This window comes from Furipterus horrens, unplaced genomic scaffold (genome assembly GCF_987537825.1).
Source record: "Furipterus horrens unplaced genomic scaffold, mFurHor1.1.pri manual_scaffold_9, whole genome shotgun sequence".
NCBI classification, from domain to species: domain Eukaryota; kingdom Metazoa; phylum Chordata; class Mammalia; order Chiroptera; family Furipteridae; genus Furipterus; species Furipterus horrens.
In genome coordinates this window covers 1738326-1765628 of record NW_028327179.1, presented here as the reverse complement: position 1 = coordinate 1765628, position 27303 = coordinate 1738326, and the positions used below count along the sequence as shown (strand labels likewise).

The following is a 27303-nucleotide window of genomic DNA, read 5'->3' as shown; positions in this document are numbered from 1 at the left end:
TCTAATTTTTGGGGGGGTGGAGGGTCGGTATATACCTGCTTTTATTTTTTTAAATGGTTTAAAGAAAGAAAACCCAGCTTCCGTCTTTCTGGTCTGATTATTAAAGATCCGTAGTTTCTGAATATTAACAGGCCCACCTTTCTGTTGCTGCCTTATGTCCAAGCATGAAAAGTTACACCGATGTCACTGGGTACGTGAGAACGGAAGATTGATTGGTGTGCCAGAAAGGTATGTCAGTGGGCTGCTGAGTTATATTTGTAGAAGGTTTTACTTGCTCAGAGGTCAACAAAAATAGCTTGGCAGCCGAACATGATCTGGGTCTAAAATCCTTCTGCAGGCTGGACGCTTAGTCCGTGCCCAGAGAGAAGTGTGTAAGGGCTTTGGCATTTGCACATGTGTTCAGGAATTTCCAGGTACCAAACTGTACAGAAATCCCCCTTTCCTTCTGTGCACGCACTGAGTACTCTATACGCCAGCCATGTGTGTGTTGCGGGGGGTTCCCCACACTGAGTGATTCTCCAGCACCAGCCGGGTGCCTGCAGTTCTGTTCAGTTCTGTCAGGACCTGGATCTGGTTCGATCATCCGCTGGATCAGCCCCCACACCTCGGGGAAGTCCGCTCCCTCGGTGAGCAGTTTATTATAAAAGGGTGTAAGTCGGGAGCAGTGCCGTGGAGGAGAGGGACGGGGTACAGTGTGGGGAAGGGTGTGGTATTTCCCTGCTCCCTGGGGGCAGCACCCTTCCAGCACCGGACCCTGTTCACCAACCCAGGAGCTCTCTGAACCCCATTCTGTAGGGTTTTTAGAGAGACTTTATCCCATAACCACGACTGATTAAATCATCGGCCACTAGTGACTGATTCACCCCCAGCCCGTCTCTTCCCAGGAGGTTGGGCGGGTGGGACTGAAAGTTCCTCTGATCACTCGGTTGGTTCCCCTGGCAACTGCCCCCCCAAATCCTGTGGTTTTTCTGGGGGCCTCATTAGCATAAGCTCAGGTGTGGTGGGAAGGAGTTGGTTCTGAATAACAAAAGACCTAATGTTAACCCTAAAATAGTCCTGGTGTTCTCCTCACTTCGGAAACCACAGGGAACGGGGCAGAGAGAGACCTCTGGTCCTGCCCTGCCACAGCCTCTAAGGGCCATCCCTTCTCTTCTCAGGGACCGGACCCTGTCTGCTCGGACCCACTTGTCACCCTGGGGGGTTTAGCTCTGTGAGCCAGTCTGCCCCGCCCGCCTCCCAGTAGGACTGTGCTTCGGATAAGTTGTAAAATGGGAGGAAATGGGCTCCTGCAGGAAGGACAGTACAGATGTATCCTGAGCACATGGTGCCCAAGTCATTTGGTGACCTGGTGTCGTCATTAACGTCCCGTTAAAGCAGACACTGAACGGTCTATGAACCCAGCAGGTGCAGTGAAGGAGGCAAGATGGGACCTCTGAGTTACATCCCTGTCGCTCGCTGTCCCCTGGGCCTGCGGTGGGCCTCCCGGGTCCGGCTCTTCCTGGCTTGGTTTCAGGGAGTCACCCTGAGTAACTCATGAGCCAGACAGGAATCCGTCTCCCTGCGTCTCCGTCCCTTTGAGAGCTAACCTGGCCTCAACTTGCGAACGACGGGAGGCAAGGTGCTCATGTGAGTTTGAGGTCAGATGAGCGGCTCAGATATTTGGGACAAAAGTCGGCGCCCGTTTTAGATTGGGTTATTCTAGGAAGGAAAGTAGCTATGAATAGCTTGACTTACCACCGTGCTGTTTGACCTATATTTGTGCAGTAAATGCATCCTTACAAATGCGTGCGGAGCAAGATGTGAGTTATAGAACCGTGGCCCTCCGCTTTCGGCATGCCTGCCGCGGGGAGGTGCGTTCTCACGGAGCGCGTTCCGGCATCCAGTGAGCAGTGAACGGACATGTCAGGTTCACTTTCATTTCCAGAAGCGTCTTTTTTGTTCACGCCCTGATTATTTGATTGTGCCCGTCAATTGTGACCGTGCAGAAAGGCTTTGACAAGTGGCTGATTGTTGGTCCATCCCGCGTGGACCGTCTGCAGGAGCGCTGTCACTCGGTCGTGTCTTAGAGCAGAAGTATCTTAAAGGGTGTGGAGAAGTGTCATCTTTGGGGTCAAGTCTTTAAAATCCCAGTTTGGAAGATTCCATTTTGAGTCCTCATTAGAATTTAACAAAGTTTACATAAAATCAGGTAACCATAAGCGCTTTTAATTACCTAAAAAGATAAAGTGCTAATTGGCCCTGCAGGAAATTTTCAACTTTGTCCTACAGTAGGAGATTGTAGATTCTTCATAAGGTTTTATTTTTTCTCAAAGGACTATGGAAAATAGGCAAGTTTGAAACATGCCAATACAGTGGTGGGATTTGATTTATGAAAGTTATGACCTGCTCAGTGCCTGGGATCAAGGAGACCTGGCCAAGCTTAACAGTCACAATGAAATGTGTTAAAGTAAAGTCGTTTTATAGAGAAGCCACGTCCGAGGAGAGTTGAGACACTCTGTGAGGATGGGCGTTGCATTTCCGCTCTGGCGCCCAGCTCACCTTTAATGTTTACTTTGAATAATCTCACAATTACTCGGCCTTCTGGAAAGCGAGATGCAGAGGAGGGTGGCCCAGGAGTGACCTGGCGGCCGAGAGAAGGCGCCAAAGGGACCGGATGAGAGACGGTGCTGCCCGGCATGGTGAGCTCAGCCCAGGGCTCTCCCAGATGCTAAGGAAAAAACACAGCTCAAGAGGACGTCCACCTGGGGGAAGCACGACCTTTTACTCTCAGAAGCAGTCTGTCATCCAGAACTGCCCTCCTGTCTGGTTCCTGAGGCAGGAGGACAGTGACAGGGCTGGCCTTGGTGGCCTGCTCTGTGTCCTCCTGTGTTTAAGGAAGCACGAAATGCCACTGTATGGACGTGGGTTCCGCTGGCCTGTCCTTGGCCTCCCGGCCACGGGGGTGCACCCTGAAGGTCATTCCATAATGACAGTGAACTTTGTTTCCCCCGTATTGATTCTTAAGTGGCCCCTGAAGCTAGAAACCTTGAGGGGTTACTGGGGTGAGTGAGGGCGCGTGGGTGCTGAACCGTGGCACCGAGCTTACGTGGAGCTGCTACTCCTACTTACCGGCGGAATACTAGCATAGGACGCGGCTGGTGCGGGCGATGGAGGGCAGCGTCCGCGAGCTTTCCCGACGCGCCCAGGCTGGGAGCCCCAGCATGGTGTGTGCCTTCCTCCGTCAGATGAGCACCCTGAGGCCTCAGTCAGTACGCCAGGCTTTCGGGTCCCGATTGGGCAGCTGGCTCTCTGCAGGTAGCTGTGGTCCATAATTTTCATCATTGCAGGTACTGCTTCCTCCGTTTACAGAGGAGGACTCCTCTCAAGCCACGCAGTCTGTGGGGACAAGGGGGCCGTGGACATGGGCTCCTGCTCCTCCAGGGTCCTGAATTGCTGCCCACCCCTCTCCCCTCCCATCCCCCCGCCCCCAGGACTCTGTCTGCTGACTTCGGTGTCCTGCCATGTGACACATTAAATATTAATGCCATGGTCATTATTAATGATTAATTCAGCACTTCTGTCCTCTTCCTATCTGGCCACAGGATTAATATTTGACTGCTCATAACCTCAGGTCTAGCAACGTCATCTTCTTCCCTCACCAGCCCCAGAAATGCAGGGCCTGAGGCGGGACTCTGGGTCCAAGTCGGGGTCTCCCTGCCTGGCTTCCAGCCCCGGCCCTCTGGCTGCCCCCCTCTCTTCTGCAGCCTCCCCTGCACCGGGCCTCTGTCCTAGAGAGTCACAACCAGCACACTGGCCAGGCCTCCATTGCCTCCGCACAGCCACGTCCGCAGCCCCCCATCACTGTCCTCCTGCGGGCCCCGTGTCATCTGTCCAAAGCCTCCCTTGCCTGGCAGTTGGCGCGCCTGCGTCCTTCAGGGAGGCGTTTGTAGCTTTCCATTTCGTCCCGTCTTTTTGTGCCCTTGCACCTTAGGAGACGTCTGTGTTGGGAGCGGGAGAGGCAGGGAGGGCAAAGTGTTCCAGAAAGTTCTGTGAGCTCATTCATTGAGTGCACACACCTGGTGAGCTCACATGGTAGCTGCCAAACTTGTTTTCCAATTCAAGGTTCGCTACTTAGTGCTCGTGAGATCTTGGCAAGTGGCTGAATTCCTCTAGGCTGTTGCTCTGCTGGCAGGCCAGGTTAATGGTCACCCTTTATATTGTTCTGCAGGAACAGATGGAAGAGAGCTAATGAGTAACATTTCCCGAGCGTTCGCCGTGTGCCAGACTCCACTACAGAGCCGACAGTAACTAACCCGCTGCTCACACCCTCCCCCCAGCGGGTGCAGTTGCTAACCCCCAGCCAGAAAAAACTAAACCAGGGCCCCTGGGTCAGGGCCAGGGTCAGCCGCCCCCAGCAAGTGACCTCTGCCAGCTCTCTGTCCCGCCAGTGCGGAGCCGCCCCCGTCGGGAGGCCGAGGGGCTTGCCGTCGTGAGCAGCCCTGGGCCCCGTGTTTGCTGAGTGGGTGTCACATGGGGCCGTTAGGGGAACAAGCGAGAGTGACTGCGTGACCCGCACTGTGCTGCCTCGCCGTCGCCCTCAGCTGTTATTTACCAAGTTGTTAAAAAGTGACAGATCTGGAAAACGTGGAGAGAAAGGAGTCAGTATTATTACAACGTATTGGGTTACACACGAGAGAAGCCGACTCCGACGAGCTGAAGCACGGTGGTTGTACGGACGCAGGAATGTTTTCCAAAGCTCCCAGCAGGAAGCAGCCCTGCCTTAGAGAGGGTGGAGCCCAGCCCGCGGCCCCGCTCCCAGCGCCGGCCCTTCCCCGGCCCTCCCCACGTCTCGGACAGAACTGGCTCCCATCCCTCACCACGGATTAGCCATGTTCTCCAGAGAGACAGAGGCAACAGGATGTGCGTTTACACACTCACACACACTCAGGCACGCGGCACACACGGGTGGGGTGCTAAGGAACTGGCTCACGGGGCTCTGGAGTGGAGTTCCGAGTCTGCAGGGCGGGTGCACAGGCCGGAGGGCCGGGGGACGGGGGGGGGGGTGCAGGGAAGAGCGAAGGCGGAATCTCCTCTTGCTGAGGGGACGTCCATCTGTTCTCCTAAGGCTTCACCTGATGAGATGTGGCCCAGCCACAGGACAGACGGTTGTCTGCTGAGGGAAACGTTAATCACATCTAAATAGCGCCTTACCGGAGTTATCTAGGACCATGCTGGACCACGTATGTGGGTACCGTGTTCGGGCAGAGCCGACACACAAAATCACCCATCCGTGTGTCCCAGGGCACGTCTCTTCCTGGCATGTTTTCCTGTCCTTTCTCTAGATTTTCAGGGAATCCTGATGAGCCTGATCAGGGCTCCATGTCCACCTGTGACCTGGCCAGCTGAGGCCAGGAAGGTGGGGTCCCGCTGCGCAGCCATGACTAAGTGTGCCCCCCACCCCGTTGTGCGTGTGCGCTGCGGTGCTCTGGAAGCAACCTCCTGTGCAGGCAGGTGGAGGTGTGGTGGGACCGTAATTACTGAGTTGCCTGGAATATCAATAAATATTAATAAGTGTAAGAGGCGCTAGCCCTCACTGACGTTCATATTCCTCCAACAGTGGTTTTAAATGTGAGTCTTGGAACCTGGTCGCTAAGGGGCACACTTGGCCACGACCACCCGCTGCCACTGAAGTTTCTTTCTCGCTTTGCCTTTCACTGCCCAGAGGATGACGTGGACCTCGAAGCCCTGGTGAGCGACATGAGTGTGTCCGTGGAGGGCCCGTATTCCACCTGCAAGGCGCCGGCGGAGGCAGGGGCCGCGCGCCAGAACGGTCAGCAAGCCCGCAACCAGCCGCCGCCCGCGGGGGCCAAGGCCGCCCCAATGCAGGCGGCCGCCCAGCAGAAGGTGCAGCGCTCCCAGCCGGTGCACATCCTGGCTGTCAGGTAGGCCCGGGGCCTCGGGGCGGGGCGGGGGGCATGCCGCTGCTCCCTGCTTGCGCCCTGCACTCCGCGGGCAGGTGCCTGCCTCTCCCCCGTGCGGCATGGCGGCCGCGGGTAGGGATCGGCACCGGGCCCCGTCGTGAGGACGTGCGCAGTCCCTGCTCTGAGCCATGCGCCGCGCCAGGTGGAAGGGGGTGAAGGAACCTGTCGGTGAAGAGTGCCACCAGGAAGGCGTGACCTCAGACGTCCCATAGCCGTGCCCCGGGCGGTGGGCGGAGGGGCCTCGGCAAACGCGGGGCTGCAGGGAGGGGCCCAGGAAGCGGGGGCAGCTCCGTGCAGGTGGGCGCTGAAGGGTGAGCGGGAGTCCAGGCCTGGGGAAAGGTTTTGTGGGAAGAGGGGATCCCTGGGGTTGCAAACGGCAGGGTCCCCTCCTTTGTGCAGGGAGACAATATCCCGTGTCTGCATGCACCAGACCCCCTTTACCCGCTAATGCACAGGCCCAGTGTGGACAGGGTGCTACGAAGTGGGCTTGTCACCAAGGGCAGTGCTCCGTGACCCCACTCACTTGCCCTGTGTAAACTACTTAAAACACCTGGACGCAGAGAGTGGAACGGCAGTTGCCGGGCCGGGGGGGCAGGGTCGCCCCGAGTCCTGCAGGCGTGCGGGCCCCCGCCTCACCGCGCCTGGAACCTGGCCGCGCTGCAGAATTGCAGCTCTGTCCCCGCGGAACGCAGCTCCAGTCCTGCCTTCCCCAAGCGGCGCCCGCAGGCCCCTTGTGCCTCGGAGGGGGCCCCTGAGAGAGGGGCTCATGCGGGCAGGACTCATCCCTGCGACTGGCTTGGCCCTCTGAGCACAGTGGCCTCGAGGGTCGTCCGCATTGTCGCATGGGTCAGAGCGGTGTCCCTTTTCAAGGCCAAGTGGCATCCCTTTGTACAGAGACCACAGTTCGCTGTGCATCCTTGCGCAGGTGCACACACGGGAGGCGTCCACCACGGCTGTAGGAACTCGTGCTGGTGGGGCCCCGGGGCCTGGGTCCATTGCAGGGCCTCCGCCCCGTGGGCCCGCCGGGTCTCGGTGGGCGGCAGCCGTTAACCAGCGGCGGTCTCTCCCCCCAGGCGCCTGCAGGAGGAAGACCAGCAGTTCAGAACCTCATCACTGCCGGCCATCCCCAACCCTTTCCCCGAGCTGTGCGCCGCAGGGAGTCCCCCGGCCGTCCCCCCTGGCTCCCTGCCTCCGAGCCAGCCCATCGCGAAGCAGGTGAGCGTGCCCCCGGCGTGAGCACCAGGCTGCTCGGCGGTGGGGTCAGGGTGGGCTTGCTGCCTCGTGACTCTGGGGAGGAGGGACAGAGATCGTGGGATGATTTCTCTTCGCTCTTTCCCTCCTGCAATTCTATTTGTTGCCTTGCAAAGCTTTGTAAAACTTTTTGGACCAAATTTTATTCGTTACGTCAGGGATGGGCCTATATGTTTTAGGAGGTCTTATAAAAGCGACTTAAAGAATAACTACAGCTTGGTGCTTACAAACACGAATTTCAGTTTTCTGAAGCCATCTCAGCAGCACGTGGTCTCCGTTGCGCAATAATTGTGGGTAGATGAGGTGTCAGATGCCAGTGTTCTCGGGCGCCCGCCCTCCGTACAGCAGAGTCGGGTCCATGTCACGATGGTGACTTTGAGTGTGACCCGCTCCTGGGGGAAGAATTTGCCCTTGACCCAGCGGGTGACAGCCGTCTTCTTGAACCAGCAGTTTCTGCCTTGAAGTAGCGCTGAACAGTCGTGGGAGGGGGCGGAGGTGCACAGAGCTGCAGCCCCCAAGGGCAGGTCGCCTGGAGTCAGCCTGTCAGGGGGGCTGGCAGGGCCGGGGCCAGAGCGGGCCCCAGTGACACGCGTGTGGGGCTGGGGTCTAAGTAAAGCAGGACGACTGGCGGCGGGGACGTCCGACGCTCACCTAGGGGGCCCCGTGGGCCGAGCTCTGTGGGGCGTGGTCTGCAGGCTCACCTAGCCTGGGCTCCGCTCCTCGGGGCAGCGCCAAGAGCCGGGGGGAGGGGCGCCCCGTTGCCCGCAGTTGGGCAGCGGAGGCCCAGGCGCAGGGCAGCCAGTGTGATGGGGCCCATGTGCGGGGCGGGCATGGCCTGACCTCGAGGCCCGCCGTCTCCCATTTTAACCACCAAACGTGCTTCCTGGGACCTGGACGTCCTTTCTTTCCGGCGAGCGTGTCAGAAGTCCCTTTGCCGCTTCCGCTGGAGGTACCCCTCCACGTTTGCCAGCCCGAAGGGTGATGCGCCTCGGTCCCTGGCCTCGGCCCACACGAGGCAGGGGCGGGTGGCAGTTAGGGAGACATGTCCCGTGATGCTCGCCAGCCGCTGGGCGCTGCCCCGTGCCGACCTCATGCCTGCAGAACAGGCTGCGTTACCCCCCACCCCCACCCCCACCCATCAGCACTTAGAGAGCGAGGTGAGGGCGCCGGTCTGGAGCCCGACTGGCCAGGCCGCAGCACCTTGTCACGTGCCTGGAGTGCATCTGGGACGTCTGCCTCCACGGTGACTGCTCTTCCAATGAGGGTCTAGACAAGCTGTGGATTGGTCACTGAGGTTGTTTACAGAGTCAGTCACCCTAAAATAAGACCAAGGAAATAATAGCTGGCGCTCACAGCGGCTGGCAGGCCAGTGGGCCTCCACCCCACGGACTGGCCAGCCCTGTAAGCAGAACCAGGAAGCCCAGGAGTCCCGCCTGCTGTTCTTCGTGGGCTTGGCGCGCGCCCCCCGTGAGAACATGGCGTCGGTGTCTGCGTCTCTGTCGCGAGGGGCCCGGCAGGCGCAGGCATGTGCAGCAAGCTGCTGTGTCTCCTCGGCTCCAGGGGAGGGATGTTCCTTTATCCGCGGTTGCTCCGACTCGTGGTCATGTGAAAGGGTGTTTCCTTGGCGCTGTGGTCAGGGTGGCCAGGCCACAGGGACGCTGCGCGGCCTGGGCAGTGGTAGGCGGGGCTGCTGCTGGCGGCAGGGAGGGCCTTTCTTCACCACAGATCTGTGGGAACGACAGGTCCACGGGAGTCAGAAGGAGCCACCTGGTCACACCGCCCAGCACGGCCTGCACGTCGCGCAAGGCGGCAGGGGACTCACTGCAGGCCGAGAAGTGTGCTGAGGCCCCAGGAGAGGCCACCAGGGACGGGAAGGAACAGGGGCGGGTGGTCCTCCCGGCAGGCCCTGCAGGTTGGAGCCTCGTGCCTCACGCGCCCTCAGGCTGCGTTTGGCTGCCAGAAACAAGGCCCGATTGGCTCCAGTTGGGAGGAAGCCGCTGTGTCGGGAGAGCAGCGCCAGAGGCCCTGGCCACGGGCAGCCTGGTTCCCTGTGCTGGCACCGGCACGCACCACGCACCACGCCGCACGCCAGACACGGGCAGCTCACCGGCAGGGAAGTACCTGTCCCCTGTGGTGGCCTTGACTGAGGCCCCACAACGTCCCGGGGTGGAGAGAGAAGCGGAGCCCTCGTGTGGGGTGGGCTGACCCCCAGGGCCTGCGTGACGGCAGGGACAGTCCTGTTCGGAGGAAGCAGGAGCCACACGTGCGCGAGGGGGAGGAGGGCCGCCGAGAAAGGACAGGGATTCCCAAGGGGACGCCTCTCTCCCTGGGTTCAAGGTGAGCTCTGAAGACTCGGGGACTCCCAGTCGGCTGGGGGCGGGCCTTTCAGCCAATAAAGGTTTTTCTGCGCAGCCCCGCGAGGACCTGTCCCAGCAAGCTTTTCCGTTTGTTATGTAGACACAATTAGTCCCATCGTCTAACCCCGTTTTTAATAGGGCATAAATATTGTCTTCGCTCCAAACCAGCTCTTCTCTCTCTGCTTAATTTCAGAAATTAATTTTCTGGAAGTGAATTAATTGCCTTGCATAGGGTTTTGACGTGTATTTACCAATGAGCAAAATCGGGTCTCCTGAGCTTTGACGACGGTTTAATGAATGGGCCGCAACATCAGACCATCTTTGGCGAGAAAAACTGCCCTCGGTTGCCAAGGGCAGGTTACTTCCCAGCGAGTGCCGGAGTGGGGATGATGCTGGCCCCGCCCCACCCCGCCTGGGCCTGGCTGGCCCTCCTGTCCCCAGTGTCCCCTGTGGCCCCCTCCCACACCCACCCGGCCCTCTGTTCTTAGCCCCTGCAACGTGTGCCCAGCCCGCCTTTCCTGCTGCCTTCAGGGGGCCCGGAGGGCACGGGGGGCGGGGGGGCTCAGGAGAGCGTTTGGGTCCCCAGCAGGACAGAGGAGAAGCTGCTGCCCTGTGACGGGTCACCAGCAGCCTCAGAGCTGGGAACAGCCCAGGGTGCCCGTCACACGCCCCTGTCCTTTCTGGAGACAGAAGCCTCTCTGCTTGGCAGCCCCTCGCGGGCACCCTCTCCCCCTCCCTCCTGCTGCCTCTTTCCTGTGACTGATGGGTGGACAGATGCCACTTCCTCACCACCCCCGAGGCCCCACCCTGGAGGCCCCGGAGTCCACGATCCAAGGCAGTGACGCAGGCAGCTGTGCTGTGTCCCCTCCCAGAGGCCCCTCTGTCCCCATCGCTACCCCCCACTCCGCCCAGCCTTGGGTGAGCTCGTCACCCTGGGCCCCACACCTCCCTCCACCCCAAGGGCGCTCACCCACCCCGGGCCGCCCTCCCTGCCTGCCAGCGTGGACTCTGCCCCTGCCCCCGCCCTCCGGCACCATCTTCCCCTGGAAGCGGGCCCCTCCTCTCCGCTCCTCCTCCCTGGAATTTGCAGGGAGGGGTCGCTCTTCATTCTGGCCCCTGTTTTTGGTCACCACAGCCAGTCGGTCACGTGGCTTCGCTGGGCGATTTTCTAGAGAAGGGATGGAAACCGTTCTTGTTGGTCTTTAGGGTTACAATATGCAAATGGAACGTTTAGTTCCCCACTCTCCGAGAAAGTTAATTTAACAAAGATTTTTTTTTATTTTCCTTGGCCACCTCTGGGCAGCCCTGCGGCTCCCTGCCTCTCCCCTCCCTCTCCGAGAGGCCTCTGGCTCGGGGAGCCCGGGGCTGCGCCAGAACCCCAGCTCCAGCCCTGGGGCTCTGCAAGCCCGTCCCCCTCTGCCCGAGGGCTGGGCCCTGGAAAGCTTTGAGGGAGCGTCTGCGAGGGGTCATGCCCAGAGGCCTGACACCGCGCTTCACATTCACCGGCTCCCCGACACGCGACAGCTACACTCTGAACCACACACACAGCTCTGTAAGCCCAAACGAGTGCTCACGAGATGTCTCGCCACCCGTGAGGGGACATGGAGCTCAGCCGGGCCCAGCGGGCAGGACCCCGGTGGCACCGTGCCCCCCACTGCCATCCCTTCTGTGGCCGGGTGCCGCCAGGAAGGCCTGTGGTCGGCAGAGGGTCCTGGCCCCGGGGTGTGGGCGGCCTGAGACTGCCCTCCGGGCCGTGGTGTGGTCGGGGACGGCGCGGTGACCCGCTGGCCAACAGAGTGCCATGCTGGAGCAGAACCCCCAGGGCCCCTGCGCAGCCTGAGCCACGAGAGCGCGGGCCGGGGCCGCCATGGCCGTGCGGTGTGTCAGTCCGCCCGCGTCTCGGGTGCCGCGCCACGCACCTCCCCAGGGTGCTCGGCACTGCCCGCTGGGGCCTGGGGCCCACTGTCCATGAGGAGCCGGGCCGGCCCCTCTGCCTCCCGACGTGGCCCCGGGCACCGGAGCCCTGGGCCTGCCTTGCTCAGCCTGCCGGTGCCAGCCACTGGGGGGGCTTTGCGCCCCCGTCACAGTGGGTTTGGGGGGCTCTGCGCACTCACAGGAAGGAAGCCCGCGGGACACGGTGCCCGGAGCGCCTCTGACAGTCTGCGCGGCACCTTCAGGCCCCGCACAGGACCACGTGGGGAAGGGTGCCGAGTGCCAAGGTCACCTTTAAGGGGGTGACTGCGTCCCTTTCCTGGAGTCCTCTGGGCCCCTGCAAACACCAAGGTGCCTCCACCCTGAATAAGGTCCTTCTCTGTTTATGTTCTAAACTCACCACCCTTCCCAGCCCTCGTGAATGTGTCCTTGTTGTCCTGGGGACAGGCAGACAGGACATCTGGGAACACTTCCGGGCGCTTCCCCAGAGACTTGCGTTTCCTCTACTCGCCCCAGCGGCCCCAGCCCGCAGTACCTGCTCCTGGAGATTTGAGAGGAGCCGGGCGGGAGAGACCGTCCTGGTGCAGGGCTGGAGGGAGGCCCGTGTCGCCGGCAGGACGCTCCTGCAGAGCCGCGGAGGCTGCAGCCAGCTTCTCCTGGCCAGGAAAGAAGGCAGGCCTTGCCGGTGCGTGCAACCGGCTGTCCCCGGCAGGGTTCTCTCCACGCCGCGGGCGAAGGGAGCCGACAGGACCCGGGATGAGTGGCAGCAGTGAGCCCGCCTCCCAGGACCTGCAGGAGGCAGAGGGAAACCCCGTGAAGACAGGATAGGCCCCCGGAGGGGCAGGGCCCGGCAGCGGCCCACAGCAGCACCTTGCAGACTGGCGGGGCGCCTCACGTTCCCTGGGAGGGAGCAGAGGCAGGCACAGAGGACGGCTGGGCACCCGCGCCTGCTCCACCGGGGAGCGCCTGCTCCTCTTCAGTACGCACGCGGAGGTCTTTCTAAGATGCTTTTATTCTTTCTTTCCGCAGACTGTAAAGACTGCGTCCGTCAAAGTAACAGGCTGTACACAGCCACTCTAGGGAAGTTTGAAAACCAGAGACGAGCAGATCAGAGCTGGTTCTTGCAAAGGAGCCCGCCTGCTTGGCGGGAGGCGGGGGGAGGCGCTGGCCTCTGCGCAGGGGGCTGGTGAGAGCCGCTCTGCAGGGTAGTCTGCCCCGCGACTCCGAAGCCGCGGCTGGCTTCCAAGAACTCTTCTGTAAGTTATTTTTAGAACTTTAACCTTTTTAGAGAGGATTTGCAAAGACTTAATGTAGTTTTAATTCTCACTGAATCCTTGAAGTGGAGGGATCAGAAGACAGGTTTCTGTCGTTTGGAGTAAGTGTCGGTCAGTGTAACGGGCAGGATGGTGGTCACTGTGGCCGGAGCCGCCGGACGGGCGGGGCAGCCCCCGGTTGCTCCTTAGGCCTCCGGGGGCACCTTCAGTGGAGAACAGAACTGGGAAAATGCACAGCCGTGTTCCCTCCCCCAGAATGAACCTAGCCTGACCCTGCTTCCGCCGCGGATCGATGTCCACTTAATTTCCTCCGAACGGCTTGGCCTGCCCACCCTGGGCTGCAAGGCGCCCTGAGCGAGCACCCCGGGGAGAGTCTTGTGCCAGCGCATCTGGCGGATGGGTCGACGGGCCCGCAGCCCGATGCCCTGGGTTCAGATCCCGGCCCCGCGGATTCATTCTTGGGCCTGGGTCAGCCACGCTGCCTCCTGGAGCCGTCCCCCCCTCCTCGGGCTGCCACGGTGACAGCTGCAGCCTCAGAGGCAGCCCCTCCCCTCCACCTGCCCCAGCAGCTGCCTCCCCTCCTCCAGGCCTGCCGTCTGGGCCCCACCCCGCCAGGCTGGCAGCCCGCGGCCTCTCCCTGTTGGCCCTCCCTGGCGCCCTCTCCCGGCCAGCGGGTCACAGGCTGGCTTCTCTGCGAGCCTTGCGGCCAGTGTTCCAAGAGGCTCCGGCTGTTACTGACAAGTCCAGCTTACATCGTCGCTTTGAAAAATGCATTTTAATTGGACCTGAGAGAGCTTTGCACCAAGGTGAACAGCTAAGACAAAGCTCGCCTGGGTGGTCCCAGCTCAGACCCTCCCAGCTGACTCGGTCCTGTGCAGCAGGCCATGGTCTTTCTCCTGAGGTCTGTCCCCGCAGGGCAAGGTGCAGAGGGGCGCGGAGCTGAGGGGGCTCCGCTTCCGTGTTCACGAGCGGACCTGGGCCGAAGCTGAGCAGTCCTCGGGACCCAGCACGGACTCGGAGCCTGTAGGTCAGCCAGCAGTGTGTGTCGGTGTGTGAAGCCAGAATCCCCCTGCGGGGTACCCCAAGACAGAAACCCGGGCTCCCTGGGACGCCGTTGGGACCATGGAGATGGTGGCACCTCAGCCCCCCTTGTTCTGGAGCTCCTCCTTCCGGTTTGCTCCGACGAAAACCTTGCTCTCACTGTGCCTGAGAAGCGTCTACCACGTGACACCCTGTCCCCCGAGCGCTCCGGGTCTGACGCCACGCCAGCCGCGGGCGAGGAGCGGCGAGGCACTTGTCCCCACACTGACTCTGGGAGGGGCCTCGCACTGCTGACGTCATACGGTCATACATGCGCTCTTGTTTTAGACGGCAGTCAGCTACTGGGTTCCCTCTGCACTGCGGAAAGGACGTGCGGTTCCGGCCGCCGTTCCCACTGACTTGCTCCTTCTCCATCTTGTGGACGGGGGTGGGGTAGGGGGGTTGGGGGATCGTTCTCAGAGTTGCAAACACGTAAGGGGTCAGGTGGCTGTCAGGGTCCTGGCTGCCTCTCCCTGGAGTCCCCGCCTCATCAGATTTGTGCTCCCAAGTTGCATCACATGGGACTGTCAGGAGCCAGTGCCAGGCCAAGCCCATGAGGCCAGCACTGCTGACAGATTCCCACTTTGCAGATAAAGAAACTGAGGCACAGCCCCGCTGGACCCTGGAGCGTGTGCCCCAGTGGGACCCCTCCCCTGTGCGGGGCAGGTCGTAAAGGCTGCGGTACCATCCACACACTGAGCTGCGCTTCCCGGCCCCCCAGGGAACCCCGGGCCTGCAGAGACACCAGCTCCCGGCCCGCGTCCCCCTGCCCGCGAGAACGCTCTGCTCTGTCACCTTCCCCTCCAGACGAGCCCCTGCCCCTGCCGCCCACGCAGGGGCTCTGTGGACCTCCTCGGGCTGGTGCCCCTCGCGGCCAGCGGTCCTGCGGCAGGGGCCCCGCACTCCCGCCCCTGGCGGTGCTGCCTGCCCATCGGGGCCTGGGAACCAGAGGAGGGCCCTGCGGCCAAGCGCTGGGACTCAGAAGCAGGGGCCGCCCTGGGCCTGGGGCCGGAGAAGGGGTGGAAGGACTCGGAGAGACGCACACTGCACTTCTGCGTCTCCGGAACTCCCAGGGAAGGGAGCGTTCGCTGTGATCGCAGACAAACTGGGCAACATAGGGAAGGAGGGAAGCTCGGGCCGCGCTGGATTGGTAGTTGAAAGCGTGTCCTGGTACAGAAAACACGGCTGATAATACCGTCAGCATGTTACCGTGACAAGGAGTTGTGTGAGTCTCCTTGTGTTTTTTCAGTGTGTTTTCTTTGTCAATGCAGTTGCAGGAAAAGTTTTTAACAAGAGTCCAAAGGTTTCTTTAAGTTAAATTTTATTTTTATAGACTCTGCCATGTTAACTGTGTTTGGAAATTTAATTTGTTTAGTGAAAGTGTAGCTTTCATTGAGTAAATGTAGATTCTGGAAAAAGACGGTGGGTTTCTTAAAAGTGACTGTGAGCTGAAAGCAGGCTCCAGTGCTGCTCTCCCTCGGGATTTCTCTGGGGTTGGGGATGGCTGAGAGGTAGCAGGCAGCATGGGGACCCGCCCACCTGGAGGGTGGGCCCCTCCTCCCCATCCTGGCCAGGAGCTGCGGGAGGGGGGTACAGGGACCCCTCCCAGCCAGACCCTCTCCGCAGAAATACACCCCTGGTCAGGGGACACGCCCAGGCCCAGGACCGCCAGCTCCAAGCTGCTGCTGGGGGCAGGAGTCGCAGGGGCGCCGCTTTCTGGGAGGTTTCGCAGAAGGCAGACCCCCCCCCCCCCCCCGCCCAGAGGCACACGTGCTCTGAACCCCGGCTCCCCATCTCTGCGCCAGGGGACATCAGCAAGGACTCCTCCACACTTGGGGCTGCGCCGTGTGCCCAGTCCTGTGTTCCGCACCCCCACCTCCCGGCAGCCGCGGGCGGAGCCCCACGAGGTGGGGAGCCAGGGGGTGGGGACATCAGGCCCAGGGAGGCACCTGATTGGTCTGCCCAGGTGGCTTGATTGACTACCTCGAGGACTGAGCACGGCGGCCTGGAGCAGCTCCCCCGCCGGCCTGCCCGGAGACAGCCGGCCCACCGCCCCGCCGCCAGGATTGGTGGGTTGGCCAGGGAGGGGCCCAGCCCACCAGGGACGGTGGGAGAGGCCAGGGACAGACTCCCTTTCAAGAGGCAGCATGGATGTAAATGTCATCTTGTTCCTCCGGCTGCTTTTTCAGGCTGTGGAGGTGTAGGGTCTTCCCAGCACCTCACGCGCCCCGAAGGCGGCCCCCTACAGTGTGTTCCTGACCCTTCAGACCTTTACCTGGCACCCCTTTTTCTGGGACCCCTGCACTGGAGCGGCTCTGGATGGAACAGGAAGCCTGCTTGTCGTTTTTTAAGGACGCAGGGGCCGAAGAATTTTGAGACTGTGTTCTTACTTACACTTGCTTCTTTAGGAGTTGACCCTTCAGCGTATACGTATTAACCTTGCTCAGCTTCTTCTTCCTGCGCCTTAGCCGGCCGGGGACGTGCGAGGGGCGTGGCAGGAGAGGGCAGCAGGCAGGGCTGCGGCCAGGGCGCCGGCCCCGGACAGTGTAGGCAGGGAGCCGTCGGGGGGTCAGGGATCCCGTGGTGCTTCTCCTGCTTCCTGCTCAGCAGGGGCTCCCCTGTGAAAGGCCTGACCCCCGCCACCAGCCATACTTGGAGTGAGTTTTCTGCTTCGTCAGACAGGACGTGGGGAAGCCCACGCACCCGCAGGGCTGGCTGTGGTCTCACCTGGATGTCGCGGGCGCTGGGGGCGCACCGTGTTGTGCCGCTGCCCATCTGGGGTGCGAGAGGAGCGGCCGGGGACCCGCACAGCTGCTGCAGGGACGGGGGACCGGGGCGGGAGCACCGCAGCCTTCACTTCCTCTGCCTTCCGTTCGCTCACCCGCGATGCCCCTTGTGTGCTGCAGGATGTGAAGGTCTTCGGGGAGGACGGGACCTGCAAGGTGGTGGAGATCCTCGTGGACATGACCGCCCGCGACCTGTGCCAGCTGCTGGTGTACAAAAGTCACTGCGTGGACGACAACAGCTGGGCCCTGGTGGAGCACCACCCGCAGCTGGGACTCGGTAGGGGCAGCACCGGGCGCGCCCTGCGCCGTCGGACAGAGGCCGGGGGAGCCGGTGTGCGCGTGGCGTCCCTGCCTGCCCCGTCTCCCTCCTCGGTGCCCCCCAGCCCCTCCCTGGGGCTTTCGGGACCTTGCCCTCGGCTGAGGAAGCAGAGTTTCCCCAGGGCCCAGGCACAGTGGGAAGGGGCTCCCGTGGGCTCGCCATGCAGGCGTGGGGCTTGCCGCTCTGGAGGAAGCTGGAGGCACCTGGGGGGGGCCGGCACTTGCAGGGTTCAGGCCTCATTGCAGAGAGCAGCCCCCCGCCGGGCCCCTGTGTGGCCGGGGGTCAGAGGGCGGGGCCGGCCGCTGGGCACTGAAGGGCACCAAAGGGCAGCTGCATCGCAGGGGGCCCCGCAGTGCTGTCTGACCTGGTGTGGGAGGCTGTGTGCACCCATGTGCATGTGTGTGCGCGTGTGAGTGCGTGTGTGTGTGTGCGAGTATGTGTGTGCATGCAGACAGCAAGGTAGTGCCTAGGAATATGATTACAGCCCTCGTGGAGGCTTTATTTGTGGGGTGGCTGCCCCCCGCGGGTGACCAGTTTTAGGTAAAGCCGCGTCTTCGGGGTTTTGTTGGGATTCTCACTAGATGAGGTCCAGCGCGCACGGACCCTCAGGCGTGAGCTTGCAGCCAGGCGTGGGTCTGAGCCAACAGCTGCATCTCTCCTGGGCCTCGAAGGGGACAAAACCTACACACTTTGCAGGCTTCCTTCTGCGGGTCTGAACCCGAACTTGACGGGAAGCGGTGTCGTCGTTTAATGGAGGCGACCGAGGCCTCTGGGGAAAGATGTCTTTAGAGAATCAGGGAGGAACTTGGAACTGGAAAGGGGCTTTGAACCGAGGCTGCTGGGTGGCTTTTGTCAGCTGTGAAAACCCACGCCCTGAACTCTCGGGGGCAGACTGGGGCCAGGCAGCACGTGTGCCGTGAGTGTGGGTGCGTGTGCCCGTGAGCGCGTGTGTGCCCGTGAGCACATGTGCGTGTGCGTGTGCCCGTGAGCGCCAGTGCCATGCAGTGTGTTTTCCTCCCCTGACAGCATAGCCCGTGGTGAGAGCCCTTGGGGGAGGCGGGGTGTGACGCGTGGGCTTCAGCGTCAGACATGGGTGTGTGCGCAGACGGTGGGCTTGTGGCGCGGCCCGTGCTGTGCTCCGGCCGTGCGTGTCAGGAGGCCAGAGGCGCACCGCTCAGCCGCCCGTGCTCAGGGTCCCTGCGCTCCGCACTGCTCTCAGCTCTTCTCTCCACGCGGTCCCCGCTGTCCTTGCCCGCGCGCTTTGCAGGGGCCGACTTCTCTTTGCTTAAGGGCACAGTCACTCCCTGGGCGTGCTTGCTGACTCTGTCCTTCACTCTCTGCCGGCACCAAGCGCAGAGGAAGTCTGTCCGGACGCGTCTCAGCCCCCTGTGCGTCTGTTGGGGCGTCGGAGCTCTCACTCGCGTCCGTCTCGGACCTCGCCTCTGCTCACGGGGGTGTCGCGTGCAGAGCTGGCCCGGCCGTGGCGGCGCGTGGACGGCTGCGCGGGGCTCACACGCGGCGCTTTCTCCCCAGAGAGATGTCTGGAGGATCACGAGCTGGTGGTGCAGGTGGAGGGCACCATGGCCAGCGGAAGCAAGTTCCTGTTCCGGAAGAATTACGGCAAATACGAGTTCTTCAAAAACCCCTCAGTGAGTCTCAGCGCCTGGGCCCTTGCCACTTGGGGTTCCGAGAAGCAGGTTATGACGTGAGGTTCTGGGGGCAGCCGATGGGCGGAGACTTGTGGTTGCTGCTGGACGAAGGACGGCCTCGGACCCTGGCCGCAGCCCTGCGCACCCGCAGAGGTGGGAGAGGGAGAGAGGGCAGGGCCCCTTCAGTGGGACAGATTGGTCAGACACCCAGCAGAGCAAGAATTCATTGTTCTCCAGAAATAGGAATATTACCTTGTCATTATTTGTGGGAGAATGAGCAGAGAAATGACATCCAGGAGCGCTGAACTGACCTCCTGAATTTTTCTTAGCTTTTCTATTTTCGGGGGTGGGGGAGAGCTGTTTGTCTTGTGAATTTTCGGCCCTGAGTAGCGCTTGCTCCTGCCGCATGGGGACCAGACCCAGGCCGACGCCGACTGTGAGGGCTTCGTTGCTTTTTGTGGCAAAACGGGAACCTTGCCAACTGTTCGGGGAAATGTGCTGGGACCGCCTCTGCACACGACTGTGCTCATCTGGGAGCTCCAGGGAGTCTTTGTCTCCCGCTGTGACTATCCCGGAGCAGCACGGAGTGGCGGCCTCGGCCTTGGCCAGGCGCGAGCTCCCGTCCCTGTCAGAGGCGCCGAGACGCGCACAGCATGGCCACGTGGGATGCAGGGATGCAGAGGGCCGCCCCAGGCTGGTGTGAGGGCCCATGGCCGTCGCTGGGGCTGTCCGACCCGGCTCACCTGTGCGCGCGCTCTCCCCCCAGTGAAGCTAACCTGGGCCACGTCCCCTCTTCTTCCCTAGAGCTTCTTCCCGGAGCAGATGGTCGCCTGGTGCCAGCAGTCCAACGGCGGCGGCGGCGGCGGTCATGCCCAGCTCCTGCAGGTACGGGCGACAGGCCCCCGGGCCCCGGACAGAAGCCCTCCCTTGGGCCGCCATGCGGCCTCGAGACACTCGGAGCAATGTCATCCTCACCACGGGCGGGCCGTGGCAGCGGGCGGGGCGTGGAGGGACCAGAAGCGCATGCTTGCTGGGGAGCCCTGGGGAGCCGGGTCCCTCCAGAGCGCCACGCGCCTCCACACAGGGGGACCGGCTCTGACTCGGACGCCGCAGGGCAGAGGGGATGGAGGGGCCGGGGTCCCCCGAGCACCAGGAAGGGGCCTGGCCTTAACTGCCCCCCTGCTTTGGGAGGGCTGCGTCTGGGACGCCCAGCCCGGGCCCGCACCCTGAGCGGAGGGAGCGCGGGAGGCCGCTGCTGTTCCCGGGCAGCGGGAGCGGGAAGGGCGCGTCCCACCGCCCCTGCACGAGGGCGGCTCAGGCCCAGAGGTCATCTGTGAGAAACGTGTGTCGGTTCTCACCTGCTGCAGCTGCAGTCACCTCCCAGGCACCCCCGTGTGAGGCAGCCCGCCTCCTGGGTGCTCCTGCCACAGCGCAGAGTGGGGTTGGAGCTCGTCCGCTTCGGTGCCTTTTAGAGCCTCTGCCATATTTTGTTCCCCTCTTCCACATCAGCAACACGCTTCCCTGTGAGACGTTTCTCACCTGGGGCAACATCGGTGAATAGGGAGGGTGGGGCACGGGCCCCCTGCTGTTCTTTGCTCAAGACCGCTGAGCACGCAGCGCGGTGCGGGCAGGTGCGTTCATGAACCACCCGTCATGAAATGGGCAGACGTGCCGAAAGTCTTCAAAAAAATTACTAAGGCTGAACGCAGCCTCTCACAGCAGAGCCAGCCGGTGCCCTGACCCTCACCCAGCAGGCAGGCCTGGACTCCAAGGGGCCCGCTCTCCAGGGTATGATTCCAGTGTCTTGGAGTGTCTCCACTCATCAGTGTGTGTTTTCAGCATGTCAGTGACAGAACAGACCATTCACTAAGGCCACCAAGTGTCAAAGAAGCTACTAAAGCCTCTGCCCCACAAAATGCAGCCCATAGCCCACTCCCTCTGCTGGCTGGTCCCCCCAACGCTTGTCTCTGCCCCTGAGAGACAAGGGTGTCTGCGCTCAGTCCCGTGGTCTCTCCCAGAGGCCCTGCCCTAGCGTGCAGCAGCGGCGGGGGGCGTGGAGCTGTCGTGGCCCATTCAGGGGCCAAGGGCTGGCGGAACTGCCTCACTTGAGGTCCTTGTGTGTTCGTGATGGTGCAGCACTGTCGCCAAGACTCTGGGCTGTCACGGCGTTCGGGGAGGTCGTGTGCTGTCGGGCAGACCCAGGTTCCCGCAGGTGACCACAGGCACTTCCGCTCAGTCATTCCTGGGCTGTCCTCTGGCCCGAGCTCTGCTGATGGGACAGGACACAGTACGGGCCACGGGTGTGCAGGGCAGGACCCCGCACCGCGCCGTGGGGAGGAGCCATGCGGCTCTGCCCGGCTCAGGGCTGCGGCGCCCGTCTCAGTACCTGCGTGTCCGGCCGGGGCCAGTGCAGGTGACGTGTCACACTTGTGAGAGCGTGTCACTTGAAAGCTCTCAGCGTGGCTGGAGAAAGAGTAATTCGGGGATTCAGAACTGAAAACACCCGCAGTGCTGAGGATGTGCCTTAGTGACCCCACGGCAGTGTTTCTGACCCTTCGCGTCGGCTCTTCCCCAGAACTTCCTGAACAGCAGCAGCTGCCCTGAGATTCAGGGGTTCCTGCACGTGAAGGAGATGGGACGCAGGTCCTGGAAGAAGCTGTACCTGTGTCTGCGGAGATCGGGCCTCTACTGCTCCACCAAGGGGGCCTCGAAGGTGAGCCCTGAGCGCGCCCGCGGGCCCCTCCTGGCGGGCCCCCGCACGCCCCCGGGCTCTCTGCTGGTCTCACTCAGACACCGGGGTGGCCCCGTGGGGGCGCTCCCGGCCGCACCCAGCCACCATAGGGTGATGGAGGACTTCCGTCCTCAGGCCGCCGGCTCTGGGCTGCTATCGGTAATTGAAGTGTAGAAGGCCACCCCGCGTGTACCCCGAGTGGGACGAGGGGTGGAGGGGTGGGAACGCTGTGAGCTCCTCTCGTCCTGCGCGTGGCCTCCCGCCGTGGGAGCCACGCCGCTGACCTTGGCCACGCATTGGCCCCTGAGAGCTGAGGCCCTGCCCTGGCCTGGAGAAGGGGAGGCCCAGGCGGGCCCCCGGGCCTATTTCCTGCTGCTCTGGAGGATCAGCAGGGCGGGGGGTGGGGAGGGGCTCCTTCCTCTGCAGCGGCAGCTGCTTCCGTCCGGCGTAGGGTGGACGGGCCGCTTCCCCGGCTCCCGGCTCTGGGTCACAGCGGAAGCCGGGGACCGCGGGGGGCAGAGCTGGGTGGGAGAGTGACCCGGGGTGAGGGCGGCGTGGGGTGAGGTGTCGGGGAGAGGGCAGGCACGGCTGGAGTCTGGCACCACCTAGAGACGTGGGGTGGCACCTGCTTTTGATCCTGTGCTCTTACCTTTGACCTTCGGGCCCAGTTCCCCACTTTGCCCTTTGACTGTTGGGTTAGGAGGCTCTGAGCTGGCCGAGGGTCAGACAGTCTCACGTCTGAGCACTGGGACGGTGCCCTTGGTTTCCCTTCGCGCTGCTTCGATGGTGGTTGCGGCCCGCAGGTGGTCGGCAGGAGGCGCCCCACGGCCAGCCCTCTGTGGGCGCGGGCAGGAGGCGCCCCCAGGAAGCCTGTGTCTCTGTGCAGGAGCCCAGACACCTGCAGCTGCTGGCCGACCTGGAGGACTGCAGCGTCTTCTCCCTGACCGCGGGCAGGAAGCAGTACAGTGCCCCCACCGACTTCGGCTTCTGCCTGAAGGTACTGCAGCGCCCAGCACCCGGGGCCCACGCAGCAGGCTCTCCCTCGGCTGTGGCTTTGACAGGGACACGGTCCCACGGTGGATTTTTTCATTCGCGCAAAGCGTTTCCCGCGCGCTGTGCCGTGTCACCTGCGGGGGACCGGGCACAGAGCGCAGCACGGCTGTCAGAGCGGGCCCTCGGGACGCCCAGCGCTTCTGACCCGGGGTGCCCGCTGCCCCTGTCTCCTCCAGCCGAGCAAGGTCCTGCAGGACGCGAAGGAACTGCGGCTGCTGTGCGCGGAGGACGAGCAGAGCCGCACCTGCTGGGTGACCGCCTTCCGCCTGCTCAAGGTACCGCCCGCCTGCCCGCCCGCGGCTCTGCTCGCCGGGCGTCTGCCCTTCCCCGTGGGCGCCAGGAGCTTCCCACAGGGGCCTCACGGGGAAGGCCAGAGCCCGCGGCCGACCCGGGCACCGCGACCCCCAGGGTGGGACCCTCCGCAGCGCCGCTGCCTCCCACTCAGTGCCACCGCGCCCCAACCAGGTGAGCCGGCCCCAGAGGCCTCTAGCCGGGACCAGGTGAGCCCCAGGGCGTGGGCGGGCAAAGGCCCCCCCAGACAAGGTGCAGGTCAGAGGAGTAGGAACGGAAAGGTGGGGGCCAGGAGATGGGGCGACACAGGGTTCGCAGGAGGGTCAGTCATTTTCGTGACTGCCCATCAGACTCCCGGCGTCCCTGAGGGGCACGTGAGGAGTTGGACGGCCCGGTGGTGACCCCGGGGAGAGTGTGCCCAGGCAGCAGGTGCTCACGGAAGTTAATGGCGGGGGGGCTCATGTGGACCGTGCCGTGGACAGCCGTTCCTTCCGTAGTGAGTGCACAGCGAGTCCCCATGACTGCAGTACCAGCCATGCACGTGGCGGTGGAGCCAGTCACGCCCCGTTCCCACAGCACACGCCATCGTGCGCCTGTGTGCCCTGAGAGTCCAAGTCACGTGTGTTTACATGGCCCGCACAAGGTGCCAGTTAGCTGATCGAGAGGAGCCTGGCAGAAGTCAGGGGTCTGGGGGGGCGGCTGCTTCAGTCACCTGTGGCTGGCACAAAGCCCAGGACCTTCGTCCCTGAAGCCCCGGCCCTCCTGACGCTCCGCCGTGGGGTCACTTAGAGAACTAGAACTAGGAGCGGAGACTGAGCTCCGACTCCCCCGCGACACACCCACGGGCTCCGAGCGCAGGCGGCCCTGGGCCTCTCTGTCCCACAACCTCGTCCGGGGTCACTTGCCGGCGCTAGAACAGAAAGGGACTGAAGCTGCAGGGTTACCGTTCTGTCCCGGAAGAGGAGACGCCGGTGCCGGGGTGAGCCGGGGCACGTCACGGGTGACTTCTCTCACGCCCGCTCCGAGTCTAGACGCCCGTCAGCGGGGCTGGGTACCGGAGGGACAGGGGTCCCTTCTCAGGAAGGGGTCGGCTCTCTGAGCCCCCTTGGGGGAGATGCGACGTGCTAGCAGTCCAAGAGCCGGTGCGGAGCAGTGCGGAGGGAGCGCGCTGCCGTGGCCTTTCCTATCCCGAGTGTAAGAAAAAGCCGAGATTTGGGGAGGGGGGCGGGCCTTCAGCGTCACACGCCGAATGACTCTTCGGTCTGCATGCACATGACCTGCTTTGGAAAGCGGAAGAGACGAAGCACAGCAGGGACGGGTGGCCAGCTCCGCGGGGCTCGGGCTCCCGGTGCTGGACACTGACTCTGGCTCCCCTTCAGTACGGGATGCTCCTCTACCAGAGCTATCGGGTCCCCCAGCAAAGGAAGGCCTCGCTGTCCGCCTTCTGCGCGCCCACGGTAAGTAAGCCCGCCGCCCTCCGCAGCCAGGGGCCCAGCTGCTGCGTCAGCGCCGGTGCCGGGAGGAGCTCTGAGCAGTCGCGTGCGTTCCCGAGGTGCCAGCCCGTCCCGCAGTGCCCCGTGTCCCAGGGCGGTTCTGTCCTTGCAGCAGAGGGATGGCCGCGGACATCTCGGCCGTCCCGTCCCCATCCCCACAGCCCCCAGGCTGTTAGGTGGCCGCTCTGTTCAGGGTTCCAGCCGGCAGCACAGTCTCCGGCCAAGTCCTGCAGTGCCTGGCGCTTGGGCCGCCCCGTTGCGAGCGGGGAGGCTGCAGCGAGCCCCCTGGTTCTCGGGACATGCCGCACCTCCCAGAGGCGCGCGTCCAGACCCTCAGGGTCCATGTCCAGGACCACTGTCACTTTGTGCCGCAGCGGGGATCCGCATGTCCCTGCGCTGGCGTGCCTGAGGGCGGAAGGGCCGCTGTGCCCATGGCCCCGGGACATTCCTGTCCCTGAGGTGTCAGTGCAGGTCCGGCTGTGGTCCTGCAGCACCAGCAGCCTGGGAACCCACTTCTCACGGTCCCGGAGGAGGCAGAACTGTCTCTCGCACAAGGGCTTTCCGCCGGAACCTCGGGGGCGGGGGCGGGGGTGGGCAGCGTCCGTGCTGAGGGCCGTGCGCCGCCCGGCTGTCCTCGCCGCTCAGCCCTGTGGCTTCCCTTGCAGCGCAGTGTCTCCGAGAACTCCCTCGTGGCCATGGATTTCTCGGGGCAAACGGGACGCGTGATCGACAACCCCGCGGAGGCCCAGAGTGCGGCCCTGGAGGAGGGCCACGCCTGGAGGGTGCGGTCCCGGCTCAGCTCCCGGGTCAGGCACCACTGCTGGGCCCCCGGACACCAGGACAGCAGCTGTGTGGGTGCCGGCCAGGGGCGCAGAGCTGGGGCGCGGGCGGGCGTAGCGCTCTCCACGGGAGCGAGCGAGTGGCGGCTCCCAGACCCTGCCGCCCCCGCCGTCTCCTGTCCCCTGGGCCCCTGGGCAGGAGCAGCACAGGCCAGAGCTGTCCCTGCGGTTCGTGGCTCCCCCAGAACTGGCTTCGTGGCCTGGAGCAGCCCCTCCCTCAAGGTCCAAGGTCCTAATCTCCAGGGGGAGCAATGTCCCCTGGCCTCCACATGTTTCAGATACTTAAAGGCCGTCCCCAACACGCAAGCCGCAGCTCTGGCTCAGAAGTGTCTCTGCACTTCACGCAGCGAGTGCAGAGGAGGCGGTGTCCCTGCGGCTCGGTGTCCTGTGCTCCCGTGCCCTGCAGCTCAGGCTCGCCGGCTCCCTGTGTCCCCTGGGTGGGGAACGCGCCTCCGCCTCCCGGCTGCGGCCACGAGCAGCGTGCCGGCACTTCTGGTTTTGTCTCTGACGACCTCACCCCGAGAGCTCTTTGTTCTCCGAGGGCAGGTGGGACCCGGGCTGGCACTCCATGGGCCAGAGCCCTGTGCGCCCAGACACGAGGTGCCCCCATGGGTGGTGACAGAGCCCACTGGCCGCACCCATCTGCTGACACAGCGCTAACATGGGTGTTTCTTCTGCAGAAGCGGGGCGCACGGATGAACGCGCTAGGTAGCCAAAGCCCCCTGCACCCCTCCACCCTCAGCACAGGTACGCTGGCTTGACCTCCCTGCATGCAGAGAACAGGAAACAGCTCCCACCCCCCGAGCACTGTGCCCGAGAGGCGTGGCCGCGGGAAGGGGTCCGCCGCGCTGTCGGGCAGCCACTGCGAGGGGGACCCACCGTCCTGCCCCCCCGCCCCCCGCCCCACAGTGATTCACAGGACCCAGCACTGGTTCCATGGCAGGATCTCCCGCGAGGAGTCCCACCGGATCATCAAGCAGCAGGGCCTGGTGGATGGGTAAGGACCGGTCACGGCGTCGGCCACACGTGCGTCCTGGGTGGTGGGCTGCCGCGAGAGCCTCGTTTCGAAGAGGAGAGGGGCGCTCCGGGACGGGCGTGCTGCGTGAGGCTTGCCCACCGGCGGGCGTCAGGAGAGGGCTCGCCGCCCCTTTCTGTCCCTGCTCCGCTCCCTTTTGCTGAAAGGGAGCAGACCAAGGGCAGAGGCTGCCTGGCGGGGATTAATCAGGCCGAGGGCAGAGGCCATCAGGAGTGTTGCCCGCACCTCGTGATGGCTGCCCTGTGTCAGGCAGCGCTTGCGGACAGCGGGCAACCCCGAACAACAGAGCCAGGCCACGTCCCAGGGCTGGAGTCGGGCGAGTGGCTCCTCTCGCCTGGGCCCGCTTGCTGGGGCCGGGGTGGCTTCACTCCCGTGCCTGGCGACGCACGGCAGCTGGTGGCCGTACGGGGGGTGACCGGGCACGTTCCGGCAGGCCCGGCCCAGCTCGGCTCATCCCCACTGGGGCCGTCCCGCGGTTCTCCAGCCCCAGTGTGCCAGCCTCTCGGGGTGATGCCGCTGGTCAGAGCCGGCCACACTGAGCATCCCTGCGTGGGGGAGGGGTGCGGGCCAAGGGTGTGGGTGCGACCAAGGGACCACCAGGGGTGCACGCGGGCCCCATCTACTGCTCCGCAGCTTCAGCGTGTTGACCTTACTGCATCTGCTCTCCTTCCCACCTTCTTGCTTCATTCTCCTCCTCCTCCTCCCCTGCTCCGTTCCTTCTAGAGTATTTTAAAGGAAATCCAAGACAGTCTAAGTTTTTACCAGTCATACATTTCAGGGCACATCCCTCAAAGTGAAGACCATATTCTCTGCACACAGCACAATGTCATTATCCCACTTCACAAAATACACACGAGTTCCTCAATGTCACCTGATACCCGATCTGTGTTCCGTCTCCCCAGCTGCTTACGAAAAGGCTCTTCAAGTGTAGTTGGTGCAGATCGCTGTCCACGGGTGCATTGGGTCTGTGTGTCTGTCACGGGCCCCGAAGTGTCGCGGTCCCCCGTCCGCCCCGTGTTTCCTCTTCTGCTTCCTGCCCTTCCTGGGCTGGAGCAGGGGCTCCTGTGCAGACGGCCCACTGGCGATGCCTTTGCTCTGCTCCCGTCTCCTCCTTCCTGGTGAGGACCCTGCTCTGGCTCAGGGCTCCCGGGAGACGGAGGTGCGCACCCCTGCCCGCGGGTGTGGCCCGGGGGTCCTGCTCCGTGTCGGGCACAGGCGGGTTCAGGTGCCCCCCCGACCCCCGCCCGCCACG

The 27303-nt window shown here is 63.3% G+C and overlaps 1 protein-coding gene and 1 long non-coding RNA gene across 2 annotated transcripts in view; one reads left to right on the top strand and one right to left on the bottom strand.

The window, feature by feature from the left end:
- GRB10 (growth factor receptor bound protein 10) overlaps positions 1–27303 on the top strand; it is a 49615-nt gene that overhangs the window by 13904 nt on the left and 8408 nt on the right. The window contains exons 2-13 of the mRNA XM_090287000.1: positions 5702–5921; positions 7034–7175; positions 16761–16917; positions 18493–18608; positions 19413–19493; positions 21184–21321; positions 22226–22336; positions 22569–22667; positions 24063–24140; positions 24842–24982; positions 25696–25762; positions 25925–26012. Of these exons, the coding sequence (XP_090143126.1) occupies positions 5737–5921; positions 7034–7175; positions 16761–16917; positions 18493–18608; positions 19413–19493; positions 21184–21321; positions 22226–22336; positions 22569–22667; positions 24063–24140; positions 24842–24982; positions 25696–25762; positions 25925–26012 (1403 nt within the window). The 5' untranslated portion in view covers positions 5702–5736. The remainder of the gene's footprint in view (positions 1–5701; positions 5922–7033; positions 7176–16760; positions 16918–18492; positions 18609–19412; positions 19494–21183; positions 21322–22225; positions 22337–22568; positions 22668–24062; positions 24141–24841; positions 24983–25695; positions 25763–25924; positions 26013–27303) is intronic.
- On the bottom strand, positions 1726–4178 carry LOC150001192 (uncharacterized). The gene is made up of 2 exons (XR_016512993.1): positions 4056–4178; positions 1726–3375 (listed from the first exon to the last, which is right to left on the bottom strand). It is a non-coding gene; the product is annotated as an uncharacterized LOC150001192 (long non-coding RNA).